The 16,563-nt window shown below is 43.9% G+C and overlaps 1 protein-coding gene across 1 annotated transcript in view; it reads right to left on the bottom strand.

The window, feature by feature from the left end:
* Nucleotides 1-6,576: 6,576 nt before the first annotated feature.
* Nucleotides 6,577-16,563, bottom strand: part of LOC130087183 (uncharacterized) — a 35,476-nt gene continuing 25,489 nt past the window's right edge. The window contains exons 24-28 of the mRNA XM_056253409.1: nt 7,604-7,687; nt 7,360-7,503; nt 7,084-7,242; nt 6,862-6,960; nt 6,577-6,775 (exon numbers count right to left, since the gene is read on the bottom strand). Of these exons, the coding sequence (XP_056109384.1) occupies nt 6,577-6,775; nt 6,862-6,960; nt 7,084-7,242; nt 7,360-7,503; nt 7,604-7,687 (685 nt within the window). The remainder of the gene's footprint in view (nt 6,776-6,861; nt 6,961-7,083; nt 7,243-7,359; nt 7,504-7,603; nt 7,688-16,563) is intronic.

The following is a 16,563-nucleotide window of genomic DNA, read 5'->3' as shown; positions in this document are numbered from 1 at the left end:
CAGTATAACTAGGCGATAAAATCAAAATATTTTAACAAAACATTGTGGAGTGCAGTAAGTGAGGAGACAAGAGACGGAGATGCGTCGAGTCAACTTTACTATCCACTTCAATATTTATATCACAAGTCAGCGAGTGATATCCAAACATAAACACAACGTCAAAAACCGGAACCCGTCATCGTCTAACCCCCCCTTCCTTAAAGGTACAGTCCCTTGGTGAATGTCTCTTTCAGACTTCCTTGTGGGTCACTACACAGGCCCCCCCAGAATTCACCCATAAACAGGGCCAGGCCGAACATGTACCCCAAATAGAACATGTGACACTATGCACTAGTGCAAAACAGGACAGTCCAGCACATAACAGTCCCTCCAACAAAATCAACGTACAGGGGGGCGGACTGGGCGGCCATAGCGGCTGCGCTTAACAGTAGAGGGGCCAAGGGCAAGGGGCGGGGCAGGGGCAGGGGTCGAGGTTGCCGCAGGTGGGCGCCCTCGCCGTGGGGGCAGGGCCAGCTGAAGCGGTTCGCCAATATCCACATGAGCAGGCTTGAGACGGTCAATAGCCACCCGCTCAGGCCTGCCCCCTATATCCACCACAAAGTTCTTAGACCCCCCCACCAGGACACGGAAGGGCCCATCGTATGGGGGCTGCAGCGGTGTCCGATGGCCATCATGGCGGATGAAGACATACTTGGCTGATGGTAAATCCTTGGGCACATAGGACCGGGGAAGGCCATGGTGAGACGTTGGAATAGGAACAAAAGCATCTGCAATGTCCCGAGACGCAGCCCGATGTGAGGCAACTGACCACGGGGCCGTGGCATCTGGAAGAAACTCCCCCGGAACACGCAGAGGCTGGCCATACACCAGCTCGGCCGATGAGGCTTGAAGATCTTCCTTAGGGGCGGAGCGAAGGCCAAGCATAACCCATGGGAGGCGGTCAGCCCAGTCGCTGCCCGTAAGGCTGGCCCTGAGCGCGGCCTTCATGTCACGATGAAACCGCTCGCACAATCCGTTGCTCTGTGGGTTATAGGCTGTGGTACGGTGGACCTTCACCCCAAGGACCTCGGCGACCGCAGACCAAAGCTCCGATGTGAACTGCGGACCCCGGTCCGAGGAGAGGTCGGACGGTGTGCCAAAACGGGCCACCCAAGCCATAATGAACGCCCGGGCCACTTCCGCTGATGTAGTGGAGGACAGGGGAACTACTTCTGGCCACCTGGTGGTCCTGTCCACCATGGTGAGGAGGTAGGTGTAACCACGGGAGGGGGGAAGTGGGCCCACCAGGTCCACATTCACATGATCAAAACGTCTCTCTGGCACTTTGAAGGGTGCCAAAGGAGCCTTGGTATGACGAGTCACCTTTGCGCGCTGGCACGCCACACAGGCCGCAGCCCAGGCCCTGATGTCCCTCCGCAGTCCCGGCCAGACGAACTTGGCCCCCACCAGCTTGGTAGAGGCCTTCACCCCCGGGTGGGAAAGACCATGGATGGCATTAAAAACTTTATGCCTCCAGCCAGCAGGTACCATGGGGCGAGGTTGGCCAGTGGAGACGTCGCAGAGGAGTGTAGCGTTGGCCGTGTCAAACATCACATCTTCCATGAGCAGCGCCGTGGGGGCCGTCCTGTAGGCTTGCACCTCAGAGTCCGCCATTTGATCCGCAGCCATAGCCGCATAGTCGAGGCCCAAGTGGACGGAACCAGCGACCGCCCGGGAGAGGCAGTCGGCGACGAAATTGTCCTTGCCAGCCACGTGCTGAATGTCAGTGGTAAACTCGGAGATGGCCGAGAGCTGACGCTGCTGTCGACCAGACCACGGCTCCGTAGACTTGGCCATAGCAAACGTCAGCGGCTTGTGGTCAACGAAAGCCGTGAACCGCCGACCCTCCAACAGGAAACGGAAATGACGGGTGGCAAGGAAAAGACCCAGGAGCTCCCTGTCAAAGGCGCTGTACTTCCTCTCATTGTCCCGGAGCTTCCTGCTGAAAAAGGCCAGCGGCTGCCAGGCTCCGCTCACCCACTGCTCACACACAGCCCCCACGGCGTAATCAGAGGCGTCCGTAGTAAGAGCAACTGGGGCGGTCGGAGACGGGTGCGCCAGCAGAGCAGCGTTGGCCAGCGCAGTTTTGGCAGCATCAAACGCATCAGCCATCTCTGGGGACCAAGCCAACACGTCCGCCGGTCTCCTACCCCGCAAAGCGTAGTACAATGGACGCATGAGCTGGGCCGCACGGGGGAGGAAACGGTTGTAGAAGTTCACCATGCCCAGGAACTCCTGCAGGGACTTCACAGTGCGTGGGCGTGGAAAACTGGCGACGGCCTCCACCTTGGCAGGGAGGGGAACTGCCCCCTGTGGGGTGACGTGGTGGCCGAGGAAAGTGATGGATGACCGGCCAAACTCGCACTTGGCCGGGTTGATGATGAGGCCATGCTCACTGAGCCGGCCGAACAACTGCCGGAGATGCGTCCGGTGGTCGTCTGCGGACGCGCTGGCCACGAGAATGTCGTCCAAGTAAACAAACATGAACGGCATATCTCGCAGCACCGAGTCCATGAGACGCTGAAACGTCTGCGCTGCCCCCTTGAGGCCGAAAGGCATCCGTAGGAATTCGAAAAGGCCAAAGGGTGTGATGACTGCTGTTTTGGGGACATCCTGCGGGTGGACAGGCACCTGGTGGTAACCGCGCACCAGGTCCACCTTTGAGAAAATGGTGGCACCGGCTAGGTGGGCGGAAAAGTCCTGGATGTGCGGCACTGGGTACCGCTCGGGTGTGGTGGCGTCGTTCAGGCGACGGAAATCTCCACAGGGACGCCATCCGCCATCAGCCTTGGTCACCATGTGCAGGGGGGACGCCCACGGGCTGTTGGAGCGGCGCACGATGCCGAGGTGCTCCATGGTGGCAAACTCCTCCCTGGCGATAGCGAGCTTGGCAGAGTCGAGGCGCCGGGCTCGTGCGTAGACTGGGGGGCCCACCGTGGTGATGTAGTGCTCCACGCCATGCTTAGCCACCGCCGATGAAAACGTGGGTGTGGTGATGTCAGGGAACTCAGCAAGTAGGCGTTGATACAGGTCCCCGTTGGCCAGCGTGTTCGACAGACAAAGCGCCCCTGTCCCTCCCAGCGTGCAGGGGTACGAAGCAAAAGAGAGGGCGTCGATCAGGCGGCAGTTTGTAACATCCACCAACAGTCTATAAGCGCAGAGAAAATCCGCCCCCAGGAGCGACGTAGACACAGCAGCCATGACGAAGTCCCAGCCGAAACGCTGTCCGCCGAAACACACTTCCACATGCCTCGTGCCATAGGTACGAATGGGTGTGCCGTTAGCGGCGTCCATCGGGGGGCCGTGCCCGCCAGCCATGGTGTCCACAGGCTGCGCCGGCAGGATGCTGCGCTGAGCCCCAGAATTGACCAGCAGCCGCCGGCCGGACAAGGTGTCAGTGATGAATAACAGCTTGCAGTCACGGCCAGCGCCCATAGCTGCTAATGAGCGCCGGCCCTGGCTTTTCCCTGGGCTCCGAAACTGCAAGGCTGACGACACTGCTTGGCTTTTGCCCCAAACCTGGAATGGTAATAACACCACCCGTCCTCACGCTGTCGGCGGGGCGTCACAGCAGCTGCAGTGTCTGGGTCGTCCTCCGAGGGTGGAACAGACGTGCGCTGGGTGGGCAGCAGTGCATGGACAAACTGCTGTCGGTTGGCGAGGAATATCCTGTCTGCCTCCACAGCCAGTGCTCGGTAGTCTCTGGAGGAAGGGAGGGGGGAACTAGCCAGTGCGGTGCGCACGGGTGCTGGAAGCTGCCGCAGGAATATGTGGGCGAAAAGGAACGAGGGATCCGCCGCGCCCAGCACCGCCAGCATCCTCTCCATTAACTCGGACGGCTTGCTGTCGCCAAGGCCGTTCAGGGACAGCAGGCGGTCTGCCTTCTCCAGTTCTGACAGTTCAAAGAGGCTCAACAGGAACGTTTTAAGTGCGTCGTACTTGCCGTCAGCTGGAGGAGCCTCTAACAGCGCCATAGCCCTGGCCGTCGTCGAGGCATCTAAGGCCGCTACCACGTGGAAATACTTTGTAACGTCCTGTGTTATTCCTCTCAGCTGGAACTGTGCCTCGATGTGCTGAAACCACGGCCGTGGATTGTGCTGCCAAAAGTCCGGTAACTTGATAGTGGCTGCGTAGATAGCGCCGACATTAGCGCCGGCGCCACGGCCGCAGCGTTTTCACCACCGTCGTTGTGTGACATAATTCAGCCGTGTTCAACTCGCGTCAGGGGTCACCAATGTGGAGTGCAGTAAGTGAGGAGACAAGAGACGGAGATGCGTCGAGTCAACTTTACTATCCACTTCAATATTTATATCACAAGTCAGCGAGTGATATCCAAACATAAACACAACGTCAAAAACCGGAACCCGTCATCGTCTAACCCCCCCTTCCTTAAAGGTACAGTCCCTTGGTGAATGTCTCTTTCAGACTTCCTTGTGGGTCACTACAACATGATAAAATTACCTCAAGTGAGCATTAGCTAGCTAGCTTGGTGGATGCAATGATGGAAGGTGGTTAGGTGACCCAATGATAAAATATAGTGACTTTTAGAGCATTTATTGAATATATTTCACTTTAAATATACTAATTTATGTTTAATATTTATTTCTGTTTTTCTTGATGATAGTGGTGAACAAATACTACATCAATTATCAACCCCATATAGGCCTAGTGTAGAAATCAAAATATTAAAATGTTAGAAATTTGGCTATTTTGTACATTCCTGAAATAAATATTAATAGGTATATATACATGTTGTTGCATTACTTGCCTTTTACTTTTAGAGATTAAAAACTATGTTTATTTTGCTGTTGATCTATGAAGCAAACTGGTTGGTAAGAAAGGGGGCGTTTTACCCCACCTTGGGGGGCGTTTTACCCCACCGCTGGGGCAAAACGCCCCCTTTGTACAAAAATATTTTCAGTCAAAAAATATATATAATTATGCAGGTTGAGCAATTTTAATATTTAGTAATATTCTCCTGCCATAGTCACTCAAAACTGGGATGGCAATTCTAGTCACATTTATGTTTTGTTTCACAGTAATGTCACATTTTCCTTAAGGGGGGCGTTTTCCCCCACTCTACCCTAAAGGTGTAAATCGCCTTTCAAGTGTAAGAAAAAAATCTTTGTATCATTTTACTGTTATTCATAAGTGAAATGCATATTGTGAAACTGCAGCTCGACATTGTATATAAAAAAATCACTATTGAAACAAGGACGCTAAAATGTAATCGCGTGCAAATTAGCTTCTTTACTGCTTATTCAATTCAATTCACATTTATTTGTATAGCACTTTTCACAATACACAGGGTTTCAAAGTCCATATTACAATTTAGTGATCTGTTATTAGTTCGGATCACTGTCCATAGTTAAGTTATGCATTTCAGAAGTATTCATATACAAATCACAGATAAAAATATATTAATTTAAACAATGTAATAATTTATTGTGAAATTGATTTCTTTAAATTTGCTATTGGTATTCTCCACACTGCAAAATCCTTATGTGTTAATCCAATGTAAAATCCTGTATTGATTTTATACGGGACGCATCATTTTAGACTGTGAATACGGGACGATCCTGTATTTTACGGGACGGGAGGCAACCCTGTCAAAAATATACGTTATTATTATTAATACGTTATTCTTCTGACATCTGAAATATGAAGGAATTTTACAGCTCATCCAGTCAAACTGACAGATAAGGTTTGTTTGCACTGCAGTGCAACCTTATGATTTAAAATGATTTGTTTCAGTCTTTTTGAGTGGAACTTCCCCAAACTGGAAGTGCCTATGATCGGCTTAGGGAAAAGGTTGACAAGTCGAAGCAGAAGTTGAAGTTGAAGACGCCTAATGCTACAACAAAAACTAACCCCTAACCGTACGCCACATCCTAAAGACCTTTCGGCACACCCATTACTCTGATCTGCAGATAACAACACTTACAACGCTCGACTTCTCTCGAATCCACAAATTCCTTATTAAAAAAATAGACACAAAAAACTTTTATATTAAACATAATGCTGTCACAGATCATTATTTTCCAGATATACTAAATTAGATCAGTTAACCCTTTAAAACTGTTTCAACAGATGATGTTGAGATGCAAGTTTGTGCCATCTATAGTCAAGAGAAAAAATGTGGGTGTGGGGACATCTTACCCTTAAAAATGTATTTATTAACATTATTTAGTGCATAACATTCTGTTTAATCAACATGTTGTCAATTAAAGGACCCATTGAAGAACCAAGTAAACAATTACCAGTTAAGGATACTGTATGTTCAGGTGTGCTTAATACAGTCGTGCTATGACTGTGACTGCACCTGCGGCCATACTGTGTATACAGCATTTTTTTCATGACATCCCTATGTTTAGTTTTGTCTTGATTAATTTCATCTTACAATATAAAAGTTAGACCACAGATAACCCAGTTTTACTGATTTAAAACTCTGTCCCTCTATGATAAGATAAAAAATATAATAAACTATGTGATTGTTTAACACTCTTATTTTAGGATATATGTTTTTTGCCACAATCTCTAAAGAGCGATAAAGTCTTCATAATCGAAGATGACCTCAGGGTCATCGTCATTGTTGTCTTCTGTCTCAATGTTATCTATTGTGAAAATTCTTGTGCGCGAGTCCCTGCAGAAGGTGACCGTCACTTTCTCATCGCAGGCTGATGATGTGTCTATCATGGTTTCAGTGCGCACATCCATTGTTTCACTGCACTTCATCCTTCAAAGAGATTGAACAGCAGTCATTAAACCATACTTAATGGTGCAATTCTTTAATAAATGGATAAATAAGATTATAGGACAAACCCTGTGATGATAATCCTGCAATCTGAATCCACCCGAGAGCTCTGGAGGATCCTCACAACATCCTCCAACAACAAGCCACCACTTTCAATGCAGTCATATCTGAAACAGTAACACATTTCAATAGAAATATTTCCATTTTCATTTTTAAGAGAAATTTTAAGTTTAAATAATAAAAAACTTTGTTCAAGGACAAACTGCAATTTCCTTTAAACATCCTCTTACCTGATCTCCTGAAGACTGGGACAGGCTCCGGCTAAGAACAGAATCCTCCTCACCCAGTTCTCTGTAAGTCTGCGGATCTCGAGTCCGACTCTCCGCAGACCAGACACTGAGAGTAAGCTGGACATCAGATTACCCACAAGCTCTTCATGCTCTGAACTGCTGGATTATGAGCAACATAATTAGAAATGTTAAATTCACTGTTGGCAAATGATAAATATATATGGTGCATATTTGCTATGACATTTCACATTTATAATGAAATGGCAGAATCCTTACCTTTCTTCTAAACCTTTAAGGTGGTCAAGGGTTTCAAAGAGTTCCTGTCCATCGAGTTTAGGGATCTCTGAACATGGTGATGTGAATGAAATGAATGATGGGGATATCATGCTATCACGGGCCAACCGGATGTCCACTGTGCAGCTAGAAGAGAGACGACGATGTAAGTTACAAGTGCATATTTTTATGCTCATATTAGGAATGTGTCGTTTCTTTACAGCCTGGATAGTTGAGATGGACTTACGTAGAGTCTGTGATGTTTTTGGTGACTATGAGAGAGGAACACACATTTGGCACACTGTATCTCTTCTCGTTCTCCACCTGCAAACTGACAGGCGAGAAAAAAAACAGGGCTATATTGAAAAAAATATTTATTTTAATGCACCATAATATCCGATCCACCTGCTTTAAAGTTAATCTTTCAGTATAAGACAATAAAACAACAACATAATAAAATTGCATGATAAATAATAACAATAATAATAATAATAAATATAGCTGCGAGCAGCGATTACGGGCCCAAGCCGGTGGCACCGCAACCCCGGTGCCTTTAGTTACCTAAAGGCACCGGAGTGGCGGTGCCACCGGCTTTGGCCCTTCATCGCTGCTCGCAGCTATATTTATATATATATATATATATATATATATATATATATATATATATATATATATATATATATATATATAAACAAGCCGGTGGCACCGCCACCCTGGTGCCTTTAGGGTTACTGTGCATGACGGGCAATAACTTAACCCCGCTTTGACTGTTGAGAAGATGTGTACTGTAGAGCTTGCATTGGTGTGGGCTCTGCAAAAGTGTGCATTGAGGGCACATATCATATGCGTGAGCAACCTTCTGAAACCTAAAATGAAAAATGAGACACCCTACGGTCTCATGGACTTAATGGACACATGAAATAAGTACACAAGATTGAAAGTTAAATCAAGTGTGCCAAGACAGAATATTACTTGCCTGATCTGATTAGAAAAAAGTTTGTGTGTGTGTATGTGTGTGTGTGTGTGTGTGAAACGTGATTGAACAATGTAGACATTAAAACATACTCCGTCCTTTTGTTCATACAGGACATTATTCAAACTGCAAAGTGTTTACTTATATTTGTGTACAATCGCAATAAAACACAACATTGTGCTTTTGTCAAACTGTAAACTACAACTGTCACCCAACCAAAATCTCTTTTTTATTTTATACAAAAATAAATAGTCTATCATTCAGATGAGAATAAAGTTAGTTCAAATTTTAAGGAAAACTCTGAAATATAGCACATTCATTTAAAATTCATTCAGGTTCAATTACCAAACATACAAATCTTAATGTAATTTAAAGCAAACAATACATTTAAAATATATGGGTTGTATGCCTATTTTTTTTATATAAAAAGATATATATCCAAAAAGACAGCCTAAACTTTAACAAGGGTTAAACAATCACTGTAACAGACACAATCATACACACACACACACACACACACACACACACACACACACACACACAGACACAGACACAGACACAGACACAGACACACACAAGTCAAATCACTTACATTTTAGATGCAATATTGACTTTTTTCTGTTTCAGCAGCGAAAATAGTTAAACAAAGATCACAGCAGAACCATCGAGCATCTCACAGCAACGCGTTCTCATTACTGAATGATTCAGCATTTTGAACGAATTGGTTGACTCAAAGATTCAATGACCAATCCATAATCTGTCTCATTCATGAATGACTCAGCCGTTCGAACGAATCGTTCGAACAAATGAATCAATGACTCGCTCATTAAGACGGTCGCCTGGCGACACCTAATGATGGTTTAGTGATATGTTTAAAAGTATCATTCTTTCAAACGATTGTTAATTAACTCATATTTGAAACATAAGCTATATATATATATATACACACACATATATATACACAAAAATAAAATAAAAACACATTTGAAGCGTGTTTGCTTACTAAATTGTGAGCGGAACGAAAGTTGCAGCAAATATCAGCAATAAATTTCATTAATCACGAGAGTGAAGTGCTGACTGAAAAGATGATGACGGAATAGGCTATTTTATGTAAAAGCGCCTATTTAAGCGAATCTGTCATTGTACTCTTTTGTTGTTGTGTTTTCCGTGAAAAATAATAGACTATTGAACTCACAATTCAAGCAATTGGCCCCCGATATTGCACTAATTTTAAAGTGACACTAAAAAGTATGCGGCTGCAGTGGCATTCATTACGGTGCGCATCCATGGCGACGAGCGAGCAAAACAGAGCGAACGTTTTTTCATTTCTACTTCCATAGAAATTCATTCGAGCGCACTGCGAGCGCCACCACTATAAATGTCCTTACTTTACTTTCACTTTTAACTTAGCGATATAAAAGCCCCCGGTGTTACACGTCAAATAACCGGTGAGAAAAAATTCTCGGAGTCACATAGCAGCTACCTATATTTAAATACAACAGGCCTACCTGATTTTGAACACAAGAGGGCAGTATAGCCCTATGTATTATTTGATATATTTATTTTTTAACTGAATAGTGCATCCTGGCTGTTTTTAAACTTGTACATTATTCTTAAATTGAAAACAAGAATAAAATGGGTTTAGTTCTGATATTTGTATAATTTTATCTAGAAATAAATGGTGTATAATTACATTTTTAGAAGATATGAAGCTTTTAGTGTTTTTTTTTTTTTTTTACATGACTTTAATCCCTCGCCATAGCAAAACAATTAGAGATATTCAATAGATATTCACAATTATGCTTCTTTAATGTATTTTCATCATGTTGAAAAAGTTTGGTGGGAATAAAATAAACCACTTAAGAGGAGTGATGCATATTTTGTCATTTAAAAAAAAATACAAAAATTGTTATGCGAAAAGACAAGGACTTAGAGATTTCTTTATCCTTTAATGCAGGAAAAATCATACAGCCAGCCACACACACACACACACACACATAAACACAGACACCAACCCTCCCTCCCTCCCCTCCCCTCTGCTCCCCTCCCCACACAGACACACACACAAACAGAATGGCAGGGGGACAAGAAATCCATTCAAACTACAACATCTGACTTTCTGTTGCTCTGAGCTAATGACTTTAAATTAGAAAGTCGATTGGCTTGATGAGAACAATATGCGTGGCAAGTTTTGTAACTGTAGGTAAAACGAGCAAAGTTATAACACACTTTATGTGTCCTTTTTTAGTCATAAAATTAATTTCCTCGCCACGGCCAAACCGTTCGAGATATCAAAAATCCCTCCGGAATTTAGCATCATCAATGTCTTGACGTCATGCTGACCGAGTTTGCTTGAAATCCGATCAATTCCCAAGGAGAATTAAATAGAATTTCAGGGGTATGCGTTTCCAAACAAACCATGATAGCCGGCTTCCTGTTGGGATGTCGTAAAACTTAGAGCACGAAAGTTGTTTAACCCAATGAGATCTATAAGTGTACACAGTTTCATATTATTACATGCAAGTGTCTTTGATTTATGGACAAGTGTTCGAATCCCAGTCCAGGGGGCGCTGTCGGTCCGCCCTGCCACGCCCGGGTACCAGCTTCAGTCCGGCCCTGATGGCCACGGGTTCTGACCCGTGTGCAAAGTTTCAAGAGTTTTAGAGGATGTTAAGGGCCCCAAAAGCCCCCGAAACCTTGATCAACAATAATTAAAAGCTTTGTCACTCAAACAGACACATCCCCCTCCCCCCACAGACACAGAGGTATGCAGAGAGAGGGAGAGAGGGACAGAGATTACTCCAAAACATCCCATTCAAACCAAAATATCTGACTTCCTGTTGTTCGGAACCAAAATCTGTAAATTAGAAAGTTGTCCGGCTTGATCTGAACAATATGCCTACCGAGTTTTAAGATTGCAGGTAAAACTATGAAACTAACCCTCTCACTTTTGTCAAAAGGTGGCGCTACTGAGTCCCTGCACCACGCCCGTTCCTGAAACTTTGCACATGTCTACTGGCTAATATATGTGACATGTCTGTCGAGTTTCATGCAATTTCAAGCATGCTAAGAGTCTCAAAAGCCTCAAAAAAGAATTTTGAAGTTTGATGTGTTGCCACGGTAACAGTATCAAAGATATCAAGAATCCATTCACAGGTCTACATCTGGCGTATGTTTACATTATAGTAGTGAAGTTTGAAGCAAATCGGGTAAAAATAAGAGGGTGCTTTCAAAGCATTTTGAAAGTGACACACTTCCTGCTGCCAGTTGGTGGCGCTATAACTTTGACTCACAAAAGTCACATCCATGTGATCGGCCTCTTACAGCGAACACACTGCTGAAGTTTCATCAAGATCAGTTAATGTATGTAGAAGTTATAACACACTTCCTGTTTCACGTTTCTCGCCATAATTTCGTTTCCTCGCCACGGCCAAACCGTTCGAGATATCAAAAATCCCCTCGCAATTTTTCATCCTCAATGTCTTGAGTTCATGCTGACCGAGTTTCGTGGCATTTCTTTGAATTCTCTAGGAGAAGTACTTTAAATTCCATTGCATGCGTTTTACAAACAACCCTAAATAGCCGACTTCCTGTTGGGCTGGGGTAAAAAGTAAGAGCATGAAGTATATATGAACCGATGAGGTCTATATGTGTACCGAGTTTCATATTCTTACATACAAGCGTGTTTGATTTATGGACCAAGTTTTCGGAGCCCATTCCAGGGGGCGCTGTCGAGCCCCCCTGCCACGCCCGGGTACCATCTTCACCCCGACCCTGATGGCCGCGGGTTCTGACCCGTGTGCAAAGTTTCAAGAGTTTTCGTGCACGTTAAGAGCCCCAAAAGTGCCCGAATAGTCGTAAGAAAAATAAAAGAGGAGAAAAAAAAAATATATATAGCTGCGAGCAGCGATTACGGGCCCAAGCCGGTGGCACCGCAACCCCGGTGCCTTTAGTTACCTAAAGGCACCAGGGTGGCGGTGCCGCCGGCTTGGGCCCTTCATCGCTGCTCGCAGCTATATTTATATATATATATATATATATATATATATATATATAACGCCGGTGGCACCGCCACCCTGGTGCCTTTAGGGTTATTGTGCACGACGTGACACAAAATATCTGCTTGCTATCTGCCGAACGGCTCTGGTAGTTTCGCTTCAGCACTGATGATGTTGTAGAAATAGTGCGCTCTGGTTGGTCTGGATTATTCGGGATTTTTTATTTTATACAGAAATAAATTCTTTATAATTCAGATGAGAATAAAGTTAGTGTTGATTAAAATGAAGGAAAACAAATATATTGATCTGAAATATAGCACATTAATTTAAAATTTATTTAGGTTCAATTACCAAACATACAATCTTAATTTAATTTAAAGCAAACAATACATTTAAAATATATGGGTTGTATGCACATTTTTTTAAATAAAAAAAATATATATCCAAAAAGACAAGGCCTTAAAGGGTTAAACTCTTGTCACTGTAACAGACACATCTCTCTCTCTCTCTCACACACACACACACACACACGTCAAGTCACTTACATTTTTAGATGCAATATTGAATAAGCAGAAAAATCGGATTTTCTGCTCTGAAAATATAAATAAGCAAAAAAATTGAATAAGCACTTTGAATATTCTAAACAGAATAAGCACTAGTCGCTAATGAATAAGTACTAGTACTTAATGGAATAGATACTAGTATCTAAAAAATAAGTACTAGTAGCATGAAAATAGAGACTAGTAGGTTAAAATGATTAAATGTTAAAACGGCTTGCCATATTGGCTCAGAGAGAGAGAAAGAGAAAATGACCTTTTAGATACTAGTACCTATTAATAGATACCAGTACTTATTCATTAGCTACTAATACGTATTCAAAAGAATATCTAAAGAATAAGCACTAGTATCTAAAGAATAGGCACTAGTACTAAAGAATAAGCACCAGTCGCTAATGAATAAGTACCAGTACTTAATGGAATAGATACTAGTATCTAAAAATAAGTACTAGTAGCATGAAAATAGAGACTAGTAGGTTAAAATGATTAAATGTTAAAGCGGCTTGCCATATTGGCTCAGAGAGAGAGAGAGAGAAAATGACCACATTCATTTTAAATTCATACAGCTTCAATTACCAATACAATCTTAATTTTATTTAAAGCAAACTATACATTTTAAAGATCTGGGTTCTATGCATATTTTGTAATTGATAAAAAAAATATAAAATTGTTATGCAAAAAGACAAGGCCTTAAAGATTTCTTTATCCTTTAATGCAGGAAAAATCACACAGCAATGAAAGGCTTAATCTCTTGTCACTGTAACAGACAGACAGCCACACACACACACACACACATAAACACAGACACCAGCCCTCCCTCCCCTCCCTTCCCTCCCTCCCTTCCCCTCCCTTCAGCCACACACACACACACACACACACACACACACACACACACACACACACACACACACACACACACAGAAAGGGGGGGGGGCCCTCTCTCTGTCAGAGAGAGACAGAGAGAGATACCATTTCAAGAAATCCACATTCAAACCACAATATCTGACTTTCTGAGGGTCGGAGATAATGACTTTAAATTAGAAAGGTGTCCGGCTTGAGGAGAAGAATATATAGCCTCGTGAGACCATCCTGATCTCGCGAGCTTTCAAGGTTTCACTCGCAGATCAGTCTGGATACTTTCCGTTAAAGAAAATTTGGGAGCAGTTCACCAAACGAACGTCCAATCAGCGTTGGCTTTGAGGCGGGTTGAGGTGTGACGCAACGAGAAGCGCGTCAGTTCAGTCTAAAGAACATGTCGGCTTCAGCGGATGAAACTAGCATCAGCGTGGCTATCGAGCAAGTTTTATCGGAATTACAGAGTATTTCTTCACTGAAAGAAGAGCAAAACACTGCTCTGGAGGCTTTTCTCAGAGGAAAAGATACGCTCTGTTAGTACGTCATATGCTTCGTTGATCTGATTGGTTGATTTGGCCCGTCTATCACCAACATAGGCCAATCAGCTAACCAGTATTTTCGCCCCTTACCAAAACTACTTCAACGGAAGGTTTCCAGATGGATATGCGGAGCAAATCCATCTGGCGGAGTCAGGTTAAAGAATATACAAGCTGAGTTTTGTAACTGTAGGTAAAACTAACTAAGTTATAACACACTTTATATGTCCTTTTTTAGTCATAAAATTAATTTCCTCGCCACGGCCAAACCGTTCGAGATATCAAAAATCCCTCCGGAATTTAGCATCATCAATGTCTTGACGTCATGCTGACCGAGTTTGCTTGAAATCCGATCAATTCCCAAGGAGAATTAAATAGAATTTCAGGGGTATGCGTTTCCAAACAAACCATGATAGCCGGCTTCCTGTTGGGATGTCGTAAAACTTAGAGCACGAAAGTTGTTTAACCCAATGAGATCTATAAGTGTACAGAGTTTCATATTATTACATGCAAGTGTCTTTGATTTATGGACAAGTGTTCGAATCCCAGTCCAGGGGGCGCTGTCGGTCCGCCCTGCCACGCCCGGGTACCAGCTTCAGTCCGGCCCTGATGGCCACGGGTTCTGACCCGTGTGCAAAGTTTCAAGAGTTTTAGAGGATGTTAAGGGCCCCAAAAGCCCCCGAAACCTTGATCAACAATAATTAAAAGCTTTGTCACTCAAACAGACACATCCCCCTCCCCCCACAGACACAGAGGTATGCAGAGAGAGGGAGAGAGGGACAGAGATTACTCCAAAACATCCCATTTAAACCAAAATATCTGACTTCCTGTTGTTCGGAACCAAAATCTGTAAATTAGAAAGTTGTCCGGCTTGATCTGAACAATATGCCTACCGAGTTTTAAGAGTGCAGGTAAAACTATGAAACTAACCCTCTCACTTTTGTCAAAAGGTGGCGCTACTGAGTCCCTGCACCACGCCCGTTCCTGAAACTTTGCACATGTCTACTGGCTAATATATGTGACATGTCTGTCGAGTTTCATGCAATTTCAAGCATGCTAAGAGTCTCAAAAGCATCAAAAAAGAATTTTAAAGTTTGATGTGTTGCCACGGCAACAGTATCAAAGATATCAAGAATCCATTCACAGGTCTACATCTGGCGTATGTTTACATTATACAGATGAAGTTTGAAACAAATTGGGTTAAAATAAGAGGGTGATTTCGAAGCATTTTGAAAGTGACACACTTCCTGCTGCCAGTTGGTGGCGCTATAACTTTGCCTCACAATAGTCACATCCATGTGATCGGCCTCTTACAGCGAACACACTGCTGAAGTTTCATCAAGATCAGTTAATGTATGCAGAAGTTATAACACACTTCCTGTTTCACGTTTCTCGCCATAATTTCGTTTCCTCGCCACGGCCAAACCGTTCGAGATATCAAAAATCCCCTCGCAATTTTTCATCCTCAATGTCTTGACTTCATGCTGACCGAGTTTCGTGGCATTTCTTTGAATTCTCTAGGAGAAGTACTTTAAATTCCATTGCATGCGTTTTACAAACAACCCTAAATAGCCGACTTCCTGTTGGGCTGGGGTAAAAAGTAAGAGCATGAAGTATATATGAACCGATGAGATCTATATGTGTACCGAGTTTCATATTCTTACATACAAGCGTGTTTGATTTATGGACCAAGTTTTCGGACCCCGTTCCAGGGGGCGCTGTCGAGCCCCCCTGCCACGCCCGGGTACCATCTTCACCCCGACCCTGATGGCCGCGGGTTCTGACCCGTGTGCAAAGTTTCAAGAGTTTTCGTGCACGTTAAGAGCCCCAAAAGTGCCCGAATAGTCGTAAGAAAAATAAAAGAGGAGAAAAAAAAAAAAAAAAAAAAAAAAATAATCCTAAGGAAAACAATAGGGCCTTCGCCTTTTCAAGGCTTGGGCCCTAATAATCCTAAGGAAAACAATAGGGCCTTCGCCTTTTCAAGGCTTGGGCCCTAATAAATACAACCCCAAATCAGACAAAGTTGGGACATTTTGTAAAATGCAATAAAATTAAATAAAATCAAATCTGTGATTTGTTCATTCTATTTAACCTTTTTTTTTACTGACAAAAGTACAAAGAAAATTTTACCAATGTTTTCACTGACCAAAGGAGGACTTTGGAAAACCATTTTCACTTAACACAGTCTGACGCTGCATCAAGAAATGCCACTTGAATCTCTGTTACACAAGGAGAAAGCTTTACATCAGTTCTATGTGGAGACACCGGCGAGTTCTGTGGGCCTGAGC

The sequence above is a fragment of the Rhinichthys klamathensis genome, unplaced genomic scaffold (genome assembly GCF_029890125.1).
Source record: "Rhinichthys klamathensis goyatoka isolate OS25496 unplaced genomic scaffold, OSU_Roscu_1.1 h1tg000105l_1, whole genome shotgun sequence".
Classification (NCBI taxonomy): domain Eukaryota; kingdom Metazoa; phylum Chordata; class Actinopteri; order Cypriniformes; family Leuciscidae; genus Rhinichthys; species Rhinichthys klamathensis.
Note: the sequence above shows the minus strand (reverse complement) of the source record. Positions and strands in the feature narration are given on the sequence as shown.